This window comes from Leptodactylus fuscus, chromosome 7 (genome assembly GCF_031893055.1).
Source record: "Leptodactylus fuscus isolate aLepFus1 chromosome 7, aLepFus1.hap2, whole genome shotgun sequence".
Lineage (NCBI taxonomy): Eukaryota > Metazoa > Chordata > Amphibia > Anura > Leptodactylidae > Leptodactylus > Leptodactylus fuscus.
In genome coordinates, this window is record NC_134271.1 from 91063101 (window position 1) to 91085454 (window position 22354).

The window sequence follows — 22354 nt, forward strand, 5'->3', positions numbered from 1 at the left end:
CAGTTCCGCAACATGTTTTATGGATCAGAGGCCTCCGCCTCAGGTTCCGATCCAAAAAACTCCATGTGAACTAAGCCCTAGAGGCCCACCCCTAGATTAATTATTGCTGATCCATTAAGCCTATCCTACTTGACCAAACCTTTCCCATTCTTTTTTCATTAATTTACCAATCCCTAGAGTAATATATGCTGAAACACCAGTCCTCAAACTCCTACTAATTGACCCATGCTCTTATTCATTAACCCAGACTTATACTTTCTGATCTACCCAACCCTAACCTCATACTCACTCATCCACCCTTACACACCCCCATAGGCTAATGCTGATCCACTATCCCCAATATCATACTTATTGATCTATCCATCCTCATATTCCCTCAGCATCATACCCACTAAACCTATCCATGTCCAGCCTCACTCTCATGCGCAGTGACCCACCTTCCTACCTACTGATCTTACCTAAGTCCAAGTACTCTTGACTAAATGTACTGTTCCATCCCTTTCAAGCATCATATTCACTAATCCACCCAGAATTTGTATATTACTCACTGATCAATGTATCTATCCATGGCTACAAATGGATTGGCCCACTATCCTCAGCCTTATACTGAAGGATCTTTGCTACCTCATACTTACTGATTCAACCATCTCTAGCCTAACAGCTATTCAACCCAGTCTTATTTTAACTGAGACCTAATAAGCAGTGATTAACCTTCCCCAGCCTCATATTTACTGATCCACCCAGCTTTATGCTCACGTATTCACCTATCTGCATATTCTTCATATTCACTGACTCACTCTGCTTTAGTTTTTGCACTGATCCACGCATTAACCCTAATAGATTCACACTGCCCAAGCCTTGTTCTTACTTATTCTTCTGTGTTAAAACCTCATGTTCCTAAATGACTGTATACCATGCCCGTGGAGTCAGAATTGAAGTTGCAGAGTTGGAGTCTGGACCAGTTTCTAACTCCAGTTTAAAAATAAAATAATTATTAATTATAATTAATGATTGTTATCAATATTTTCTAATTAATTAGTCTCATAGCATTTTGCCTATTTACTTTCTCAGGAATTCAATCCTTAATGAGAAGACCTTCACTGCTTCTGTCAGCCATTTATGAAGGAGTTGGTGTAGAAGTTGGAGCTGGGCTGTGGAAAAAATAGAGGACTCAGAGTTGGTGGTTTGACCTCATTGTCACTAATCCCAACCCTTGCCCAGATTTGTAATAATGCAGCTGGTTTCATACTTATCTTATTCCATATTCTGTTTGTGTACAGATGATTGGAGCTGCTACCTCTGCAAAGTGAGATCTGGGGAGAGGTGAGTAAAACTTTTTTTGTGTTTCTGGTTCTGATAAATATTGATGTGAATGAAGCACTTGGGGTGAGATAGAGAACTTGCTGTTTAAGGCGTTGTCCAGGCAAAAATGGACAACGCCTTTAACTTTTAAGTCATCCGAGGGGCAGTGAAATTTTTTTTTTTTTAAATTCATAATTGCCTGTTTTCGATGTTCCGGTGTCCTCCTGGCACATTCCAGTACTTCTGATCAACGGGTCTCTTCCTCAGTTCTGCTGATCGGCCTCAGCGGCCTCATGACCACTGAGGCCGATCAGCGAAGCGCATGCAATGTGACTATCTGTGACATCACGGGTCTCTTCATAAGGCCGCTGATTGGCCTCAGTAGTCATATGGCCGCTGAGGTGAGTCAGCGGGAGGACATCAGGGCAGCAGCAACAGGTGAGTTTGCATTTTTCTTTAAAAAAAAAATTTCACTGCCTCCGGCTGATTTGATAGTTATGACTAAGAGTTCAGTTTTTCCTTGCGCTTTTTCATTTCTTTTCTTTTTCCTATGTTTGTATTTTTTATTCTTTGATAGATGGATTAAAAGTTAAATTTTATGGACTCAGCGAGATGCCGACTAATCTTTTTTCTACATGATTTAATAGTTAAAGGAAAAATTGGACAACCCCTTCAATGTCAGCAGCCTTTATCTGCTTATGTCTTTGCTTCTCTCTCAGCTTCTCCCATCTCCATACACTTCTATAGGCACATGTAATATGACAGTTTGATGAGCTGACATTCCATCTTAAGTGATCAAGACAGATTCAGAGTGAGTAAAGAGTTTAGAACAGGGGTAGGGAACCTTCAGCTCTCCAGCTGCTGTGAAACTACAACTCCCAACATGCTCCATTCACATCAATGGGAGTTCCAAGAACAGCAGAGCAAGTATGCATGCTGGGAATTGTAGTTTTGCAACAGCTGGAGAGCCGTACGTTCCCTACCCCTGGTTTAGAAGGAAAGGAAAGAGGAAAAGAACCTGATAGAAGGAGAAAGACGCATTTGTTTATTATAAGATATATTATACTGTTTCTTATATTCACATATACTATTGATTTATGAAGTTTGTTGAAACGTTATTAACCATTTTAAGTATACTCCCATTTATAAACAACTTTGCCTAAATGAATAGTGCAGGTGAAAATAAGAAACTATAATATCTGTTATTGATCAAATATATTTCCTTCACCACTTTTCAGACTGTGTTACTTTCTACATACAAGTCTATGGAGAGGGGAGATAGAGGAGGAGGCTGCTGGAAAAGACACACAGATAGTTGCTGCTGCTACTGTGAGTGAGAGTTACGCTAGGTTCACACTAGCATTCGGCATTCTGTTCTTTGGGTCCATTTGGGGACCTGAAGAATGGAAACCTAATCCGCTTAAAAAGTGGTTACCCATGGGAACCCCCAGAGTCCATAGACTGTAATGGGGTCTTCCAGTTTCCGCCCCAAAAATGCGGAGAGAAAAGTCATGCTTGCATCAAAGTGGATAAAATTCAGTCCATGGCCATTTGATGGACACACAGGTTGTTCACTTGAATGAGGCTGAGCCATGATCAAGCCATTTAACCAATGAACATGACATTACATGGCCTATGATGTGGAAACAGTGCTCAGTGAGGTTCTCTACATTTGGAGTAAGGGGGCGTTCACACTAGCGTCGGTGTCCGAAAGATAGTGTCCGATGCTAATGTCCGCACAAACTCTTGCGTGGACATTAGCATCGGACACTAGCTGTGTCCATTTCATTTTGCATTGATTTAATGGGATATCATGTGCGTTCTTTTACTGTCCGTGTCTGTCTTTAAGTGTACTTTCACAAAGATGTCCGATTTTTCAAGTGGACAGCAAAACTCTACATGTACCTAAAAATCCGCCCCCTCACAATAGAGGTCTATGTAGACTGCTAGCAATCTTTTTTCCGCTAGTAGTTTGTTCCCGCCCGTGGAAAAAAGAAGCAAGCTGCCCTTTCTTGAGGCGGACGCCGCGGCGCATCCACGTCAGGACAATCACTCCAGACTAGGCCCATTCATTTGGGCCTACTCTGGAGCGGGAAGACGTGACTGTCGGGAGCCGCGACAGTCGCTGCTAGCCACAGCAGGCGCATTGTGGTCCTGATTCTGACGCTTCCTGCGTAAAAATCAGGACGAAAATACGTCACTAGTCCCCTGTGAACTAGCCCTAATGGGATTTGTGTGGTTTGCACTCGGTTTCTGCATGAAAAATGCTGACAGAAAAGTGCTGCTTGTAGTGCTTTTCTCTCCACATTGTTCTTACTGAGATGGGAACGGAATGGTCTGAACATAGATGTGAACCGGGCCTGAAGCTGGAGCCCCATGTGGCATAAATGCTGCTGTAAAAACCGTGCCGATTTACAGTCGTGCAAAACGAATCCCATCCATACATTGCAGAAAAATATGCACAGCGGATATGCTGTGGATTTGGAAATCACAGCATGTCAATTATACCTTTGAAATGCCGTCATTTTCCCCTATAAGTATAATTGAAACACGTCTGCAGAGGAAATTTGCAAATCTGTCTTCCATGATGTAATTAGGAAGACAGAGCCTCAGTCATGCAGCCCAATAGAGGGCGCTCCCTTTAACATCATGCCCGACTTTCCCAGAGGCCTTTGTTGCAATGATGTGGGTTTTTACCAAGTACAGCTAATTACATCATGGAAGACAGATTTGCAAATCCTCAGGGAGCGCCCTCTATCAGGCTGCATGACTGAGGCACTGACTTCCTAATTACATCATGGAAGACAGATTTGCATATTCTTCCCATGTTCCTTTGCATAGTGGAGCGCAAAATGGCTTAATAAGACTCCACACATCTAAATGGTGGTCTCTCCCTATGGAGGGACGATATCCCCCTATCTATGTAAATAGGATGGTAATCATTTTCCAACATCATTTTTTAATACCATAAAACTGATCAGTTAAACTGATGATCAAAATGTGGTGTGAACAGCCCTTTAAAAATACCCTAGACACATAGGTAGACACTTAGTATTGAGGTAGGGGAATATAGAAGCATTAAAGTGTTATTACCATATGCTAACACTAGGTGGAGCCCTCTGTGCAATATTATCTTTGCATATGTATAAATGTACACTGCTTATGCGGTTTATTGTACATTCACACTTTGCATTGCGCTTTGATATCCCTTCACTTTTACTGCCAGAAAAAAACAGTGCAATGTTTGTTGTCTGGTGAGGACACCTTCATAGGATGAGACATAAAAGATCATTGCAGGGAGCCTGAAGGTTGTGGCTTCCATAGACACTGATGGCTTATCATGTGGGGGTCCAACCATGACAATTCCCACCAATCCTGAGGAAAATGTATCAGAATTTATTCACTGCAGATTGTGCCACAAATCCGAAGTTTTTCAGCAATATAAACTGAAACGAAGACCATGCTCATGTTTGCTTATGGATTTTCTTTCCAGCAACATGTGGATGGGTTGTTATACATTGTATTGTTCAGGAAATTGTTACAGACTTTATACAGAATCTACCACACCTGCTTTACCTCATACCTGCTCAAACCTTCTTTTAGGAGCCCTAATGGTAGCCATATTGGTTCTCAACCCAGCTTTCCCAGAAGCAAAAATAATGTAAAAGAGATTTTCATCACAAACAGCTGCTACAGTTCAGTGCCAAGGTGGCAATCGGTAGATCACGGGGATCTGACTGAGATTCGAGAAAACGACTCAAGGTTCTTTATGGTAAAAGAGAGTAGCAGGAATATGAGTGTACCTGATGTACAGTTTGGCGCATCACAGTTTCAATTGGCACTATTGGCAAAAACTACAATAATAAAATCCTAAACTAATTCCCCATTTTATGGACAATCTTTGGAAAGTTGCATTTTTTTTACAGGAGACCTCAGCAAGGACAGTTGGGCTGTGGGCGGATTGCTGTTTTTCTCCATCCAGACTTTGTACAGAATCTCCATCCTCCGTTATCCAGCAAGCGAAAGCAGATTTTATTAACAAAGCATGTGAAAGAAACAAGAAAAAAACAATTGTATTATTCTATTCAGAATGGCTTTCCATACACAGAGATTGGGAGACTTGAATCCTCATGAACACAGTATATACGTGACTGTAGCCATCTTAAGCAGCTATCAGTCAAGCAGGCTTCACAGAAATGCAGAATCTCTGCTGTCTCCTCCATCTTTGGGTCTCCCTGTTGGTTTTATAGCCCAGGTATGTCATGTATAGAAGGCGGTATGGAGGGAGACTTATATCAGTTTTCTGGCATAGAGGGATGATATTCAGGTGTATGTTTGGCATAAGGTCCTAGTCCTAATGTGAGAGGAACAGGTGGGGACACTCGGCCTGACTGACTTATGATAACTCACGCTGGAATTAGAATGTAAATCTACACCAATTCCTACCAGGCGTAAATTTACATTCTGAGACAGGGACGTCTAACAAATTTATCAAGAGGTCACAGCCTATTCATAAGTCGCCAGTTAACCTACACCAGTCAGGCTGTTCGTTAAGGCTGACTGCACATGGGGTTTTTTTGGTCCGGAACCTGAGGCGGAGGCCGCCTTAGGTTCCAGTCCAAAATAGGGGTAGTTGCGACTGTTGCGCACTCCACTCCGGATTAGGCCCAATGAATTGGCCTAGTCAGGAGTGTCTTCAGGCGGATTCACGAGGCAACTCTGCCTGAAGAATGAGCATGTCCGCTCTTTTTTCCGTGAGTCAGAACAAACGGCTCCCATTGATTTCAGTGGGAGCCGTCTTCTTGGTCAGGATTTTGAGGAGACTACGGCCTTGAAATCCTGACCAAAATACCCTGTGTCAACTCAGCCTAAGACTTGCGTACAATATGCCAATATGTCCCAGTGTCTCTGGCACCTTACTATAGAGCAGTCGCAGCCATGTGCTTCTATATTAGTACAGTATTACATTCCCCATATGAATAAAACCATTGCTTCATCTACAGCTTTTATGATAGATCATTCTAAATCCATAGCCATTAACATGGAGTTTGCCCTCTTCAAGATTTTTGGCCATTCCTGCAGAAGGGCATTTGAAAGGTCAAGAGGGCCTGGCTCATAATCTGTATTCTCATTCATCCAAAAAAGTGTTTCTATGAGATAAGAACGCTGTGCAGGCCAGTCAAGTTCTTTCAAACCAAACCCACCCATCTATCCATGTCTCCCACGAAGCATACAATTGTATAACAAGCCTTGATATACTGAAGAATTAAGTGATCTATCACTTCATAGTCCAGGGGTGACATTGGACAGAAAGTAAAATGTCTCACTGTTAGTGCAAAGTAGACCAGGCAGTTTTAAACTGTAAGAGATGATTTAAAGCCTGGTTTACCTAGGCCGTCTTGTCTACCTTTACACTACATATTAGTTGGCTTAGTTTGTGACAGAATTTTGGAGCAAAAAACTTGTGTAATGGCTTAAATTTTGGCACATTCTGGTTCACAGTTGATCATAATAAGCCACATCCCCTTTTCAAGAAGCCCCACCCACATGCCTTACAAGGCACGCACTAGAAAGTATCAAACTCACAGAAAACAAGGTGGAAAGCATGTACACAGTTTTTTTTTTGGATTCAATGTTTTTGGAATTCTGATGCATATTTGTTTATCTGCCCCATTGTGCATTACAGAACTCTATCCGATGCTCGGCATTGTGTTTGGTGATCTAACATTTACCTACAGCTGCTCAGTCATGGAAATCCATGTTATGAAGCTACTTGTGCACAGTTTATGTGCTGAAGGTAATGGGAAGAGGTTTGAAACTGTGCAGTTATTGAGTTAAAGTGTTGGCGACTTTTACATACTATGTTCCTCTGCACTCAGTGACTCCGCTCTATTTCTACTTTATGTGGTCTGCTCCCGTGGTTCCTTCCACTTTCTAGAATACTACTCATCCTGGAATATCCAGGAGAGAAGACATTTCACATACTTGTTACAACAGTGACATCCTATTACAGTACCACGGTGGAATTCAGTGAGCTCTTTAGCAGGACCCCTTTCTTTTACAAATTTTTGTAAAAACAGACTACATGGCGAGGAGCTGGATTTTATACAGAGACTGAAGGCAAAACCTTAATGATTAAGAGGGAGCCCAATACTTTGTTCTTTTTCAGTGGATGTGACATCAGATATACAGGAGGTAAAATGGGCCCACGTAGATTTCTATGGGTGAAGTAATATGGCCAGGAGCATATACTCTTACATTAAATTCTATTACGGGCCTAAATGACAGAAACCTGGGTATTCTCATTAATATTCTCCACTGGAAAATTGTATCACCAAACTGGATTTATTATGATAATCTTTACATTTATGGCCAGTTTTAATTTTGACTTCATGAATGTTACAACTCTATTGAGGGGATGTCACTTACCGTATTTTCCGGACTATAAGGCGCACATAAAATACTTTGATTTCCTCAGAAATTGAAAGTGCGCCTTATAGTCCGGTGCGCCTTATATAAGGCTTGAAGCGGCGGCACGCGAGGAGTTAAGCGGCGGCACGCGAGGAGTCAAGCGGCGGCCGCCGGCAAAGTCTGCATGCCGCTTCCATACATTGCAATGGGAGCGCGCTATTCAAATAGTATTCGTTCATCTCTAACTATTTGAATAGCGCGCTCTCATTGTAATGTATGGAAGCGGCATGCAGACTTTGCCGGCGGCCGCTGCTTAAAGAGATTCTACTAGAGATGAGCGAGTACTGTTCGGATCAGCCGATCCGAACAGTACTCGCTCAACTCTAGATTCTACCATTAAAAGAACCTCTTCCCCCTAACCACGTCGGAATAGCCTTAAAAGACTATTCGTCTCTTACCTTTCCCATAGCCAGCGCCGCCTTCTCCCTGAGCTGTGTTCGCGCCTTCCGTGTCGTCTTCTTTGGGCCTCATGGATGACGCATGCGCAGTCGGCTCTGGCTGCGAGAGCCTGTTAGAGCCGACTGCGCATGCGTCATCCATGAGGCCCAAAGAAGACAGAGACGGAGCTGCGGAAGAAGGCGGCGCTGGCTATGGTAAAAAGGTAAGGAGATTATTCCGACGTGATCAAGAAGGAAGTTCTTTAACTCCTCGTGTGCCGAGCGCTTCCATTCATTTCAATGGAAGCGTACCATTGAAATGAATAGAAGCGGCTGGCACGCGGGGGGTTAAGCGGCCGCCGGCAAAGTTTGCCGGCCGCCGCTTTCAATCATATAAGGCGCACCGGACAGCGCTGCGCCTTGTAGTCCGGTGCGCCTTATATATGGACCTAGGCAGGACTATAAGGCGCTCATGGGTAATGCGCCTTATAGTCCAGTGCGCCTTATAGTCCGCAAAATACGGTATTTGGGACTTCTATGAATTGGGACAAAAGAATCTCCCCTAGGATTACCCTACACACCTATTCATAATGCCGTTCCTGTAGAGGCGCTGCAGAGGAACTGTACACTTGCCAGGTTAGTTTCTATCAGCTGTGGACGACCCTTTAGTAGGACCCCCTGGTATCGTCACGTGACCCTTTTAAAATAATGGGATTGTCCAAAATAGTTAGCCTGATTGAGGAGAATGACTTTATCCAAGAATTACATGCTACTATGAGAACGGATCTACCTTTCTAGCATAAAACTACAACATAAAGAAAGCTAAAGCTTCCATTGATGATACCACTTTCCTCTGGATCAACACACGTGAGAAATCACAATAGGTTGACCTTCATAGAATTGCATCTTTATTTAAAACGTACAACTCACAAGATGACAGCTGCCATATTGAAAGTCATATTCTTTATTAACGCCAAATAATACACCAAGAGCTTAAAAGCTTGTCACCAGCACAGAGAGTAAGTGCTATGCAGAATGGCTAGAGGAAAGGTCGGTCCCACCCAGCTCGTTTTACCCCCAGCCCATCCCCTACCAGAAGAAAAAAATAAAATAAAAGTATACTAGCTGCAGGCAATGACTGCAATGCAGGTTTGCAGCCCCCCCCCCTTAATCTACTTTTTTTTTTTTTTTTATCGCGAAGCTGTAATTTGTACACAGGACCATTTTATACAAAATATGAAGTCTAAAGTTTTATTACTTATTACCATAAAACAAAGTACAATGTATGTACAATATTAAAATGAAGCCATACTAAAGCCACACTAAAAAGACACCCGTCGTAGTACTGTTGACATTCCTCATGTACAGGTAAAATTTCTGAAAGGTGTGTACAATAAACTTTATCGAGAAAAAACAATCACCAAGAAAAAAAAAAAAAAAAAGGGGCCTATCCCCAAAGTAATTTCTACTAGTTTGGTGTAGTCTACCAGACCAGGGAGATTAACAGAAAATGCTTATTTAGATCCATGTACAGAATTTTTTTTTTTTTTTTAAATTTCCTAAAAAAAAAAAAAAAAAAAAAAAAAAAAAAAAATGTATCCCAGCAGCCCTGTGGTTTTATTCCCTTATTTGGTGAATGTTTGTCATCAATAAAGAGCACAAATAAAATCTAGACAAGAATAGATGATTGGTAGAACTGGAGTATTACAGTCAAACAAACATGGTTATAAACAGGTTGTAGGTCCAGGAGGGATTTTTTTTTGTAACACGTTGCCCTTGGAATCAAACGACTAAACTCAAAAATTACAAAAAAAAAAAAAAAAAAAAGCCAGCAAAAGATGGAAGTTCAAACAATGGTATACCATATATACATATAATGTACAAACACCCAGTGTCCTTTAGAAAGATGGCGTCATTGCTTCTAATCCAAAAGGATCTGAAAAGCATTACTTCAAGTTTAACAGGAAGGAACTTCAGCAAAGAGGTGAACAAAACTGCAATGTCTACTCCATAAAAAAAAAACAAAAAAAACAAACACATAGCTAAGTATTTTGTACAAATAGCAAAACTGTTCAGATCTATTTGAGGATTTTTCCACCTATATAAATTTTTTTTCTTCGTTTTAATAAAATCTGGTTAAATTCTACACCGAAGTCTCCATCCTTGAGGTGCACAAACAGTCCTTACACATGGAGACTGGTAGGCCCCACTGACTATAATTGGATCCGCCGGGTGTAAAATTGCACCAGAGAAAATTGTCTTCATGCAACACTTTTCTCACCGACGATTTTCAGCGATTTCTGCAATGGAGACTCCAGCGCAGATGTGAACTTTGTCTAATATGGCTGTTATAGAAAGGCTTCCTTGGCCCTTCAATTCTCTTAGCCAGCCCCTAACTAGATTGGTCATCCACTCCAAGCGTAAATGGCTATGTAAGGGGCAATGCATGTGGAGTTTTTTGGCAAGAATTTTGACACTGAATCCGCCTCACCGTAGAGTTCTATGGTGGATTCCGCCTGAAAAAAAACAACGGGAATCAATGGGAAGTGGGAAAACCGCTAGCGTTTTTTTTATGCTGTTTTTGCAGGTCCGTACATAGTGCTGGAGGAATAAAACTAAACACTAAAAAAGTCTCAAAAAAACACTCCAAAAACTGCTTTAAAAAAACCCATTTCCTAATTCCTGAAGCGGATTTTTTCCTCGCCTAAAAACTCAGTGTGCATTGACCCTAACGGCCTTTCTGGATCAGGACTGGTGCTATTCTCTGCTAACAGTCAAAACACTACCACTTGTCTTATTCATCAGATTTTTCTGAAAAATGTATACATAGCTTGGTAAAGACAGGGTTTACATGGTGAGTTTATACTAAAGAAAATCCAGGTATTTTTAGATCACACTGCATGTGTGTTCTTCTAAAATGGATGTGGTTTTTATAGAATATGCTTTTTTTTTTTTTCTTTTTTGTTGTCTAAACCCAGTCCAAGACAGCAGTTCTGACTAGAGATGAGATTTCTTTGGCCTAACGCAAGGTTCATCAATCTGCAAATGGTGATAGTATTCACCAACCATCAGGGTGAATCCGCTTTTGCCCGGTTTGGGATTTGTCTTGGAAAAAATGATTTTTAAATTGATTCTCTCACTGTATTCAATGGACTGTCAAAAATACAAAATTTGCAGATCTAGATATAATATTTTATCACCTCTAGTTCTAGACCACAGACCATATTTTCCAGCATGTATAAGCAGGTCTATCAAATGATGAGTGCAGGGATTGGCTTATCATAAGAGAAGCTGCCTTCTTCTCCTGCCCCCCCTCCTAAACAAAACAAAAGTCCTCTGTGCCCGTTTAATTGCCAAGGTGACCCAATAGTGCCCACAGTCATCGGAGCCTGCCGATGGTTATGTATACAAACCTATGACATATTAACCAGGGCTGTACAGAGGGCTATTAGGGAGAAATGCTGAAGTGTGAGACATTTCACTAATACTTTCTTGGATGTAGATTGATACAGTTTGTGGTAAACCCTCCCCCCCAAAACCTTGAATACTGGCCACCTGACAAACCCCCCTACAAAATAACCATAAAATATATTTTGGTGCTTTGCCATTGTAAAATCTCATTGAATATTTAGCAGCATCTACAGTTTAACAGCAATTTGGACATATTTACAAGCTGTGAGTTCTGTGGACTTCGCACACTTCTAAAGAACAACTTTACAGAATTCTCCACTTGGAGCTGCTTTTGTTGCCGGCTTAAGGGTCCATTCACACGGAGGAAAATGGTGTGGAATTTCAGCGCTGAAAAAAAGCCTCCCAATGACTTCAATGGCAGAAAAAGGAACCTATTGAAGTCAATGGGAGGCTGTTTTTTCAGCGCTGAAACTCCACACCAAATTCCTCCATGTGAATGGACCCTTAATCTTCCACATCCATCTTTATCACTACCTTGCCCGTACTCACTGACTTGTATAAGATTTTCGCAAATCAAAAATATACACATTTATAAGCAGCCAACAGCTTATACAGTATGCATGCTACCGCCATAAATGTACTTTTTAAAAAAAAAATAAAAAAAATAAACCCCTTACTTATCTAGTACAACATTACTTTAATAATGAGAGCAAAGGAAAAAAAATATCAGTGCCTGTGCCCAGGAACAAGATCAGCAGTGAAATGGTATTTTATTTCAAGAACAAGAACAAATTTTTAACAGAAATTTTTTTTTTTTTTATTCACCTTGATTTTTTCCTTTCCTCCTTTTTTTTTTTTTATTTTTTTTTTTTAATAAGTTGCTTGAATGAGCCAATGGTAACACAACGGCTTGGTTAGTGCACTTTCTAGAAATGGCATTGTAATACTTTAAAAAAATATATATGAGGATGGTGATGACGGCGACGGACAAGAATATGGCTTTCAATACATGGAGAGAAGAAGAGGAAAAAAAAAAAAAGGGACTTCAACAGACAGTATATGAGGCTTGTCCAAAGCAAAACAATATACATAACTGAGGGAGAAAAAAAAAATCTATCAAAAAGAAAGAAAAAAAAAAAAAAAAAAAGTTACCCCATAAAATTCTACACGGCACATGCAGTTAAAGCCTCTATTTTGTTCCCCCTAGTTGAAATTAGACCAGACACTCAGTAAAGAGAGATCACAAGATAGGTTAGTACATGGACCAGTAAAGTAGAGATCTCTTTGAAGCACCATCGTCATTCTGCATGGCTCTCATGTGGATTGCGATCACGACGGAGTGGGTGGTGATCTACAGATGGTGCACCTCTTGTTGAAGCCGCTGGAGTGGGCCGACAAGTAACCCAATGTTCTGCATATACGATAAAAAGTTTGAGTTTTTTTTTTTTACCATTGTTTGAACATCTGATCTTAGGCTGTACAGTATTTTACGTTATTGCCTACAGAACTGGGTTGAAGGAAACTGACTGCATTAAACAGACCGGTATGGCACAAAAAAAAAAAAAAAATTGCTGTGTAACAGCTTCCGGAAAGAAGGGAAAAAAAAAAAAATCCAGAAAATATTTAATAGTCATAGTCTAATGCCCGTCGTGAGTTATTAAATCGTCAGCTCTGCAATGAGATTCCAAGGCTTTCATGGTATAGATGTCCTGAGGCAATTCTGATTTGCGTCGTACAAGGGGTCTTTCCTTCTTCAGATCTTTCTGAGCCTGTAAAATGGGATCAAAAAAAGGAAATGGGATCAAAAAAAGGAAATGGGATGAAAATCTAATGTGAGCTTACATTTCCATACATTAGTCAATGTAAAGGTAATGATTCATATAAACAGGTGACTTTTAGTGACAAGTGATCAATGCTCACAATAGGCCATCAATATCACATCAACTTTTGCATCCTGTTAATAAGATTATCTTTAGCAGTTCTGTCTGGTATTACAGCTCAGTCTCATATACTGAAATGGGTTTCTCAGCATACAAGCTTTTTGATAAACCACATGCACTGTACATGTGACTTCACCCACCTCCTATATGCCCTCTCTTTCAAGAGCTGGACCCCAATACATTTTCATATTGCAATACACACACACATGCCAAATGCTTTCAATGGGTTATATTTTGCAAACACTTTAAACAACTCTACAAAGGGAGTTCAGTACGTTATCTGTCTGAATATGAAGACTACATTTTCTGACAAATTGGACTTTCTACTATTTAATGTAATCCCCAGTGACTGGATGCCCACAGAATAGAAGGAGACTTCTGACTGCTGCAGGTACCCTGTTACCAGTCTGGAAATCATTGTCTAAACGGGAAATTCTTCAGGTTACGAAAGAGAAAAGTAATGACAGGAAGCCAGGTCTGGACTGAGGGGTGGATGGTTAATTCCCTGATAGCAGATTGCGTGCGACTTGTGAGCTGGTGCATTGTCATGAAGCAGCAACGCACCAGCTAACAAGTATGGTATTTCTCTGCGATTGCCCCACATAATACCATCATTGTTTAATTATAGGTTTCTTCAGTAATTGATGTCTTATGTGACATGAATTCTAGTAATAAAACACATTTTGTATCCCCAAAAACTGTGGCCAAGCCCTTTTCAGCTGAATCTAAATTTATTTGGAGTTAGGGGTTAAGGGGTTTTCTAGGCAAATGGAGCTGATGCCTCATCTTTTGGAGCGACTTAATATCCGGACAGTGGGACCTCAATACTATTCTGTCTGTAGTGGATATACAGAGTTCCAATACAAGTAATGGGAGCTGAGCTGCAGCAACCCAGCACCGCCATCACATGGAGAATAGAGCTGTCTGCTTATGGCTCTGCTCTCCATACAGCTGATTGGCAGGAGTCTCCTAATCAATCAGATTGGTGGGAGGTCAACAGCAACATCATTTGCTTGGAGACCACTCCCTATAAATAGGAATGAGCTGCAATACCAGGCAGAGTCACTACCAAAACATGGAGTTGTCTGATGAATGGGATGACTGCACTTGCTGGAGCACTGCAGGGCCTTTGAATAGCTATATTGATTGATGCCGGTAGTATGGATATAAGTAGTATGCACAGGTCATCTATTCTGTAGTCCTAGCAGGAATATTTGAGCTGGAATTAACATGGTGCAAATTTTGCTGCACTATATGATACGCAAGGAAACAACTGTTTCATGCTGATTGTTCTTTTCATGCTTGCTGAACAAACAACAACAAACTGACATCTAGAACGGCTTCAGGTACTGTTGGGAATTGCAATTCAGCCTGTTTGGAGGAACCCAGATGAAGCATGGAATCTCTCCCCTAACGTATAGGTCAGACCTGGGCAAAGTCCGGCCCCCGGCCCACATCCGGCCCTCTGACTGATTCAGTCCGGCCCGCACAGCTTTGACTAGGGAGGCGTGTCTAGGGGGGGCGTGTCTTAGTGCCGGCCGAAGATGGAGATGTGGAGCGTGTCATAAAGTACTGAGAGATGTAAGGTGAGATGCAGGGTGGAGAGAGAGTGTGTGTGTCTATATGTGTGTGTGTGTCTCTATATGTGTGTGTGTGTCAGTCTATATGTGTGTGTGTCTGTCTATATGTCTATGTGTGTGTCTGTCTATATGTCTATGTGTGTGTCTGTCTATGTGTGTGTCTATATGTGTGTGTGTCTATCTGTCTGTCTATATGTGTGTGTGTGTGTGTGTGTGTCTATATGTGTCTGTCTATCTGTATGTGTGTGTGTGTCTCAGCAACCTAGGGGGAAAAATGGAAGGGGAATGTTATACTAGGGCAGAGATGGCAGATGGAGGGGGGGACATGAAACTGGGGAAAATAAAGGGGGATATGAAACTGAGGGAGAAATGGGAGGGGGGCATGAAACGGGGTAGATGAAGAGGGCACAGACTAGGGGGAAATTAAACCGTGGAGGAAGCTGTAGGGGGACCTGTCTGCCTCTAGTTGCCCCCAGTTTAATGTCACCCTCCAGCTACCCCTACGGTTTAATGTCTGCTTCCCGATTTTAATGTCCCCCTCTAGTTGCCCCCAGTTTCATGTCCCGCTCCAGCTGTCAATTTATTGCCCCCCTCCAACTACCCCCACTGTTTAATGTCCCCCTCCAGCTGCTCCAGTTTCGTGTCCCCTCTAGTTTCCACCAGTTTATTCTGGGGAACCAGGAGAGGGACCTAATACTGTGGGGCAGTTGGAAGGGAACAATATAATGTGGGGACATATAGTGTACGGGTGACTGTAGGAGCATTATACTGTATGGGGGCACATGGAAAAATGATTGGGAATGGGCGTAGTCAACACAGAAGTGGGTGGAGCTAAATTTGCCGTGGCGTGGCCCTCTAGCATAGTTTCAATTTCTTATGCGGCCCCATGGGAAAATTAATTGTCCACCCCTGGTATAGGTCAAGGGTCTCTACTGCAAAGAAGTTTACAAAGGACAGAAGAAGCTGTTTGTCTGGAGAGTTGGCACTGGAAGCCTCTCCTGCAAAGCAACTAAGAAGCCCTGGTCTGCGCCATCACATTACAACTTCGGGATTGGAACTAGCCTTAAAACAACCCCCATAAAATTTATGTCCATGTAATCGTCCTTCATCAGAACAGAATAAATAGCGAAAGCAACCAGACTTAGTGGTATATATCAAAGTCTATTCAACAAAGCAAATTCATCAAAGTGGCCCAGATTACCTGAGATGCCTCTTCCCTCACTGTCTTCTTAAGCATCTGTACATCTTCAAGTAAGGGTCCATCTGTTTCCATTGCAACAGGACTATTCAGAGCAGACGTGTCAGTATACATGGGGTACTGAAAGACAAAACAGTAAGTCAGCTGAATAGTACAGAGAAACAGTAACAAGTATTGTAAACCAAACACACAACCCTTTCCCTACATAAATGCAGAGGTGACATGTGAGACTATCCACCCTACCACCAGGAATGCTGTTACACATACACGGGGCAGTGCTGTCAAATTAGAGGAGCAAACTCAGATTTTCTACCTATCAAAAAGATTGATACCACAGCAGACCACACTGCAAGTCAGTGGGGTCCAGTGGTATCTATCATGACAGATATGAGTAAGCAGTGTGAACAGAGCCTTAGGTTAAGGCTTCCCTGCTGCAGCAATAATATGGGTTACAGGAAGCATTGCAAACATTAATATTTCCCACTAAAGAAAGTCACAAGTCAGAAATACTGTAACCACTGCGCAACTTTTCCTCACTCAGGAGACACTACATTTGACGGTCATGATAATCTCTTTTTTTTTGTCTTTAAATGTAGATTGTAAGCCCCACATAGGGCTCACAATGTACGTTTTCCCTATCAGTATGTCTTTGGAGTATGGGAGAAAATCCATGCAAACACAAGGAGAACATACAAACTCCTTGCAGATGTTGTTCTTAGCAGGATTTGAACCTAGGACTCCAGCGCTGCAAGGTTACAGTGCTAAACGCTTATGCACAGTGCTGCCCCCACGGTCGTGATAATCTGTGATTTAGCATGCATTCTGATAAAGTGTGGCATGGGTTGCTGCCAAACACTTCTGGAGGCTGCATCTCTACAGGGAGAACAAAAAGATTGAGCTTTGAAATACAACAAGCTCAATCCTTCTCACCCCCCAAACTTCATTCATAGAGGGAGAATTGGGAGACCCAGCATGCTTCAGTCACTTCTATGTGAATTCCAATAACTGCGCAGGTATGCATGCTGGGAGTCCAGCTTCAAAACAGCTGGAGTGCCAAAGACTGCCTACCCTGCTCCCATGTGTATGGCAGTATTAAAGGGGTTGTCCCACAAAATAAACTGACAAGGACCTTCCCCCAGCCATGCTGAATGTGGGAGTGACTGGGGACAGTCAGCGCTCCCATTCACTGCAGTACCGGAGAAAGACTAAGGGCAGCACTTAGAGGTTGCCCAACAGGGTACTAGAGCTTTGATTCAATTGTACAGTTTCCCCAATAAACTTATCATTTTGTTGTAATATTGTAAGCAGTTCCATATATCATTACATTCACACACAGAAATGTTTATTCAACTCCAACAACTCCTTCTTGGAGATTTTTTTGGTCATTATATGTATTATGACAGGAAGCTATTCATTTGTGAGATGGTTTCCAATCTGCCTTCCCACCTACAAAACACTCCTAATTTACAGACCCTATTACTGCTTAAGCAGCACTTCCTAAATAAAATACCAGAATCCGTACGGACTGACCTAGCAATAAATTGCCAAAGCTGTATATCTCTTACAGGTAGACATTAAATGTTGGTCACCAAGCATCAGATAATGGGATTAGACAGTAATAAGCAAAAACAAAGGAAGAGAACTCTCGATGAAGCAGGATCACTTGTTGCAGCCAAGCTGAGCCAACAACCTCTGCGATTTCAGTATTGACTTGTGCTGCAACACATATGAGAAAGCACATTTCTGTAGGAGGAGAGCAGGAATCTCTGCACCCCCCCATACACACCCCAGGGAGTGGGGGCTGCTCTGTAAACACTGCTACTTGTCAGCAATATTCATAGGATGACCTGTCACTCTGCCCACAAGAACACTTGGCTGCCAGAGTCTGATCTCCGTTTTAAGCATCTGGCTTTAGTTAGCAGCTATTTCTGACACATTAGGTGATAAGGAGAGACCCGCTGATAAGAGGCAGATTATGGAAGTGTCAGAAAACTCTATAGGCAAATAACACAGTCACTGTTGTTTCTATGCATCCATTACACTCAATCATTAAGTAACAATTAAATAATGTCCATATGTGTATCTTCTGTGCCAGGCATACATTGTGAGATTCTCTGCTGCCAAGGAAAGCTCACATCCCTTGATAGTCGTCCTGAGAAACCTCCACAAAGATACAGACTGCAAAAGTGAGCTTTACTCTGATTTTAGGAGGTCAGGAGGATTCCTGATCACCCAATTTGGATGGAGCTCCCATTTATCAAACTTTGGCGGCATACATATATAGTTGAAAAAGCTATTTAACCACTTCTGTACTGGGCTAATTTCTGGTCCATGACAAGAAACATTTTTTTGTATATGCGGTTTTGAGGGCTGTAACATTTTTATAATATCGTGTCATTCAACTAATTTTTGTATCTTTTTGGTGACACATAGGCTTTATTTTGAAGCTTTTATTTTTGCATATTTTTTTTTTATATATCCAGGAAAATATTAACAAAAGGAGGAAAACTTTTTTCACTTTTATTTTTTTAAAAAATTTAATAGCACAAAGAGCTACTAAAAAAAACTTTATAAAATAGTTTTTCCTTTCCGTTACAATAATTTTTATTTTGTATGGCATTGCTGGGGGTGGGGCTAGAACCTGTAATAAAGGTGTTTTATTGGTATATTTTATTTATTGTTCCACCTTGTGTCCCCATAAGGTCATAATAGACCTTTGAGGACATCTGGTCAATTTTTTTTTTGCCCCAGTTGCAGGAGGAATACAGTCACTATAGAGCTTGACCTGGATCCTGTAGGACGCAGCAGATCTAATAGAGACTGATCCCAGTGGATCACGTGACCGCCAGGGTCAGAGGGGAGCCGCGTCATGGAGGGACACATATAGGTGTATATACAGCACTCAATCATCTCTGTGTACACAGGGATCAGGGAAGGCAGGGATGGTAATAAGTATTGTTTGTCTGACTGCTAGAACCCTCATCAGCCAAGAGAATGGGAGCTTGTACTCCATTCAATTCTTTAAGACTACCAACATTACAGTACTCTGCTTCTCTTCGGCATTCCAGTGGAAATGGACCAGCAAAAAACAAGCACGACTGTCACTCCTTTCAAATCGGGGAGGCAAGACCCCCATTGCTGTGGATACGGTATAAGTGTAGATTATGGTTCACGCTTCTATAATCATGGCCCAGTCATTTTCAAGATCTCTGTTCACTGCTTATATTCTTCACCTGAAAATGTGCTACAATTCTATCTAGTCTCTGCTGTACTCTGTGAAATAAAAAAGCTGGGCACCAGAATAATACATTTCACTTTCACTGAAACACTGCAGCTACTCCTCACATTTTAAGCCTTAAAAGCAGTGTTCACTTTGCAATGCTCAGGTGCTTTATATTCATATGTGGTTCATCCTTGGAGACAGATTAAAACAGTTAGGCTTCGTTCAGATGTTGGAAAATGAAGAGGAATTTGAGGTAAATGTCTGCACAGATTCTTCTTCATTTTCAAACCCCCTGGTTGAACACCAATGAAGAGCATCGACATTCTGCCACTGATGAGGCCCAGAGGAATGGGGCTAACTGGTGGAGAGTCTTGAGATGTGGACACCAAGGCTGAATCAGTCACAGAATCAGTGCCAGGATAGAACAGAGCATTTCTGGTTTTCATCCTCCAGTTGCAATCTCTGCCTCCCATTGAAAACAATGGGATGTAGAATCAGGATGGAAACCACCATAATATCAGTACAATTCTGCCATGTGAACGAGGCCTTACCTTCATGAATAATTTATACACCATATGTTTAGAACGTTTAATAGCCAAAGCGTAGTGTCGTGTTGCATAAAATATAATGCTAATTCAGTGCTGCTGGCTGTGGGTTCTGAACAGAATCAGTCTCCATATCCCTCTGGCAGTTAACAATATAGTCCCTTACTTCCCCTGCAGGAGTTCTCAGCTAGGCTGCTTTACTTAAATGCAGAGAAAATAGTATATTCCCAACAAGCAGCGCAGGATGCTTCTTTTATTAGATATTGTGGGGAGAGAGATTGTGCATGTATGTCCACCAGCATTCAGCTCTGTAGGTGGAGGTGTACAATATTATATACTTTGAACATCAGATGCTGCTCTTCACAGGGTAATTTTTTTACAACCCGTAAATAACAAATGTGTTTATTCTTTATGACCTATTCAATGAAAACTATATTGAAATAATAGGAAATAATAGGAATAATAGGAAAGCAAGTGTCAGGGCTTTAAACATTATGCTCGCTGAGGAGCCGAGCACAGCCACTTGGTATCTGCTATTTTACCAAACTGAGATCTGGTAGTAATGCCTGTGATCGGAGACTGACTATAGGCATTAACCCGTCTTAGTGAAATGAGATTGAATCTGTTGTACAACAGTGATGTGTGGGTGGTGCCTTAGTGAGGAGGATCACCATCCCCTCCAGCAAGATCTGGGGGCAGCCATGTGTTACCATGACACCTGGAAGCCTATTGAAGGCCGTCATGTCTCTGATTACTATGGTTCTATTACATGCTGATATAGGAATCGTGTAATAGCAGTCAATGGACTTTAACAATATACTACAATCCATTAGCGCTGCAGCATTTCTAGTACAAGAAAAAAGCCTTACACTGATCTATGCCATTTAAAAGTTGGGAATAGAAGATGGCGACTCAAGGATTTTTTTTTTTTTTTTTTTTTTTATGCTTTAGATTTTTGTAAAAGGTATTAAAAACTTAACAATAGCTATATAAATTTAGTCTAGTGCTTAAACATATTCTCCGGTCTAAATGCCTACCTCAGTGTTTTATGTAATGCAGGGGGAAGGGAATGACCCCAGGCTTTTCTCTTTGCAATTCTTTATCATGCACATTCTGGAGTGTTCCTTTATAGCATAAAACACCCTTGGCTAGATTTCCACACTTGGAATTCAAAGCAGAAATTTTGGCAACTGAAAACCAAATAGGTTTATCTGAATGAGGGTGGTTTTTTGCAGCACAGGTATGGATATGTTCAAGCCTCATTAAATTGACTGAAACAGTGACAAGATTTTACAACAAATCAGCAGTGTATAAGTGACTCCTGATATAAAATGTTTTTATCATATAATACATACATACCTGGGGGTTGGATTTGGCTAGATTTTCAATTTTGACCCAAGCTTCTTCTCTTTCTTTTAGCTTTAGCTTTTCCCTGGAAAGTAGACAGAAAGAAAGAGAATTTCAATCTTGCAATGCTCTCAAAATCCTCTACAGCTTTGGTAAACTGCTAGGTGCTGCAGACAGGGAATAAAGCTCACATACAGAGAACCATTTCAGAATTAGAGAACACGTACCGTATTTTACGGACTATAAGGCGCACTGGACTATAAGCCGCATTGCCCATAAGCGCCTTATAGTCTGTCTCGGTTCATATATAAGGCGCACCGGACTATAAACCGCAGTCCGGGACGCATTATATGTTATTGAAAGCGGCGGCAGGCAGACTTTGCCAGCGGCCGCTTAACCCCCCCGCGTGCCAGCCGCTTCTATTGGAAGCGCTCGGCAGGTGAGGAGGGGCTCTATCAGCAAAATCATGCTGATAGAGCCCAACCGTAAAAGTTAGATTAAACTACCCCCCCCCCCCCCCCCCCCCGTTTTAAAATAAAAGCCTGAAACAGAATGTGAAACTTACCGAGCGGTGCAGGGTGGGCGGGCATTCAGGCCTCCTCTTCCTCCGATGTTCCGTCCTCCTCCTCCGCCGCTCGCTAACTGATAATGGCCTGGGCGCATGCGCAGTAGCCGTAGTAGAAGCATTATGATATTGCGCATGCGCCCAGGCCATTATCAGATCGCGAGCGCCGGAGGAAGTGGTCAGGACATCGGAGGAAGAGGAGGCCTGAATGCCCGCCCTGCACCGCTCGGTAAGTTTCACGTTCTGTTTCAGGTCGGCGTGACAGCAGGGCTGCCGGACACTTCCCATTCATTTCTATGGGAGCCGGCATGCCAGCGCTCCCCATAGAAATGAATGGACTGCTTTTTTCCATTCATTTCTATAGGGAGCGCTCGCATGCCGGCTCCCATAGAAAT

The 22354-nt window shown here is 41.8% G+C and overlaps 1 protein-coding gene across 2 annotated transcripts in view; it reads right to left on the reverse strand.

Moving 5' to 3' along the window:
• Positions 1-9387: 9387 nt before the first annotated feature.
• The window catches only part of PPP2R5C (protein phosphatase 2 regulatory subunit B'gamma), an 85481-nt gene continuing 72514 nt past the window's right edge, over positions 9388-22354 (reverse strand). For both annotated transcript variants that reach the window (XM_075282533.1, XM_075282534.1), the window contains 4 exons: positions 21407-21479; positions 16283-16399; positions 12064-13330; positions 9388-11902 (listed from right to left, as the gene is read on the reverse strand). In XM_075282533.1, coding sequence (XP_075138634.1) covers positions 13199-13330; positions 16283-16399; positions 21407-21479 — 322 coding nt within the window. In that variant the 3' untranslated portion in view covers positions 9388-11902; positions 12064-13198. The remainder of the gene's footprint in view (positions 11903-12063; positions 13331-16282; positions 16400-21406; positions 21480-22354) is intronic.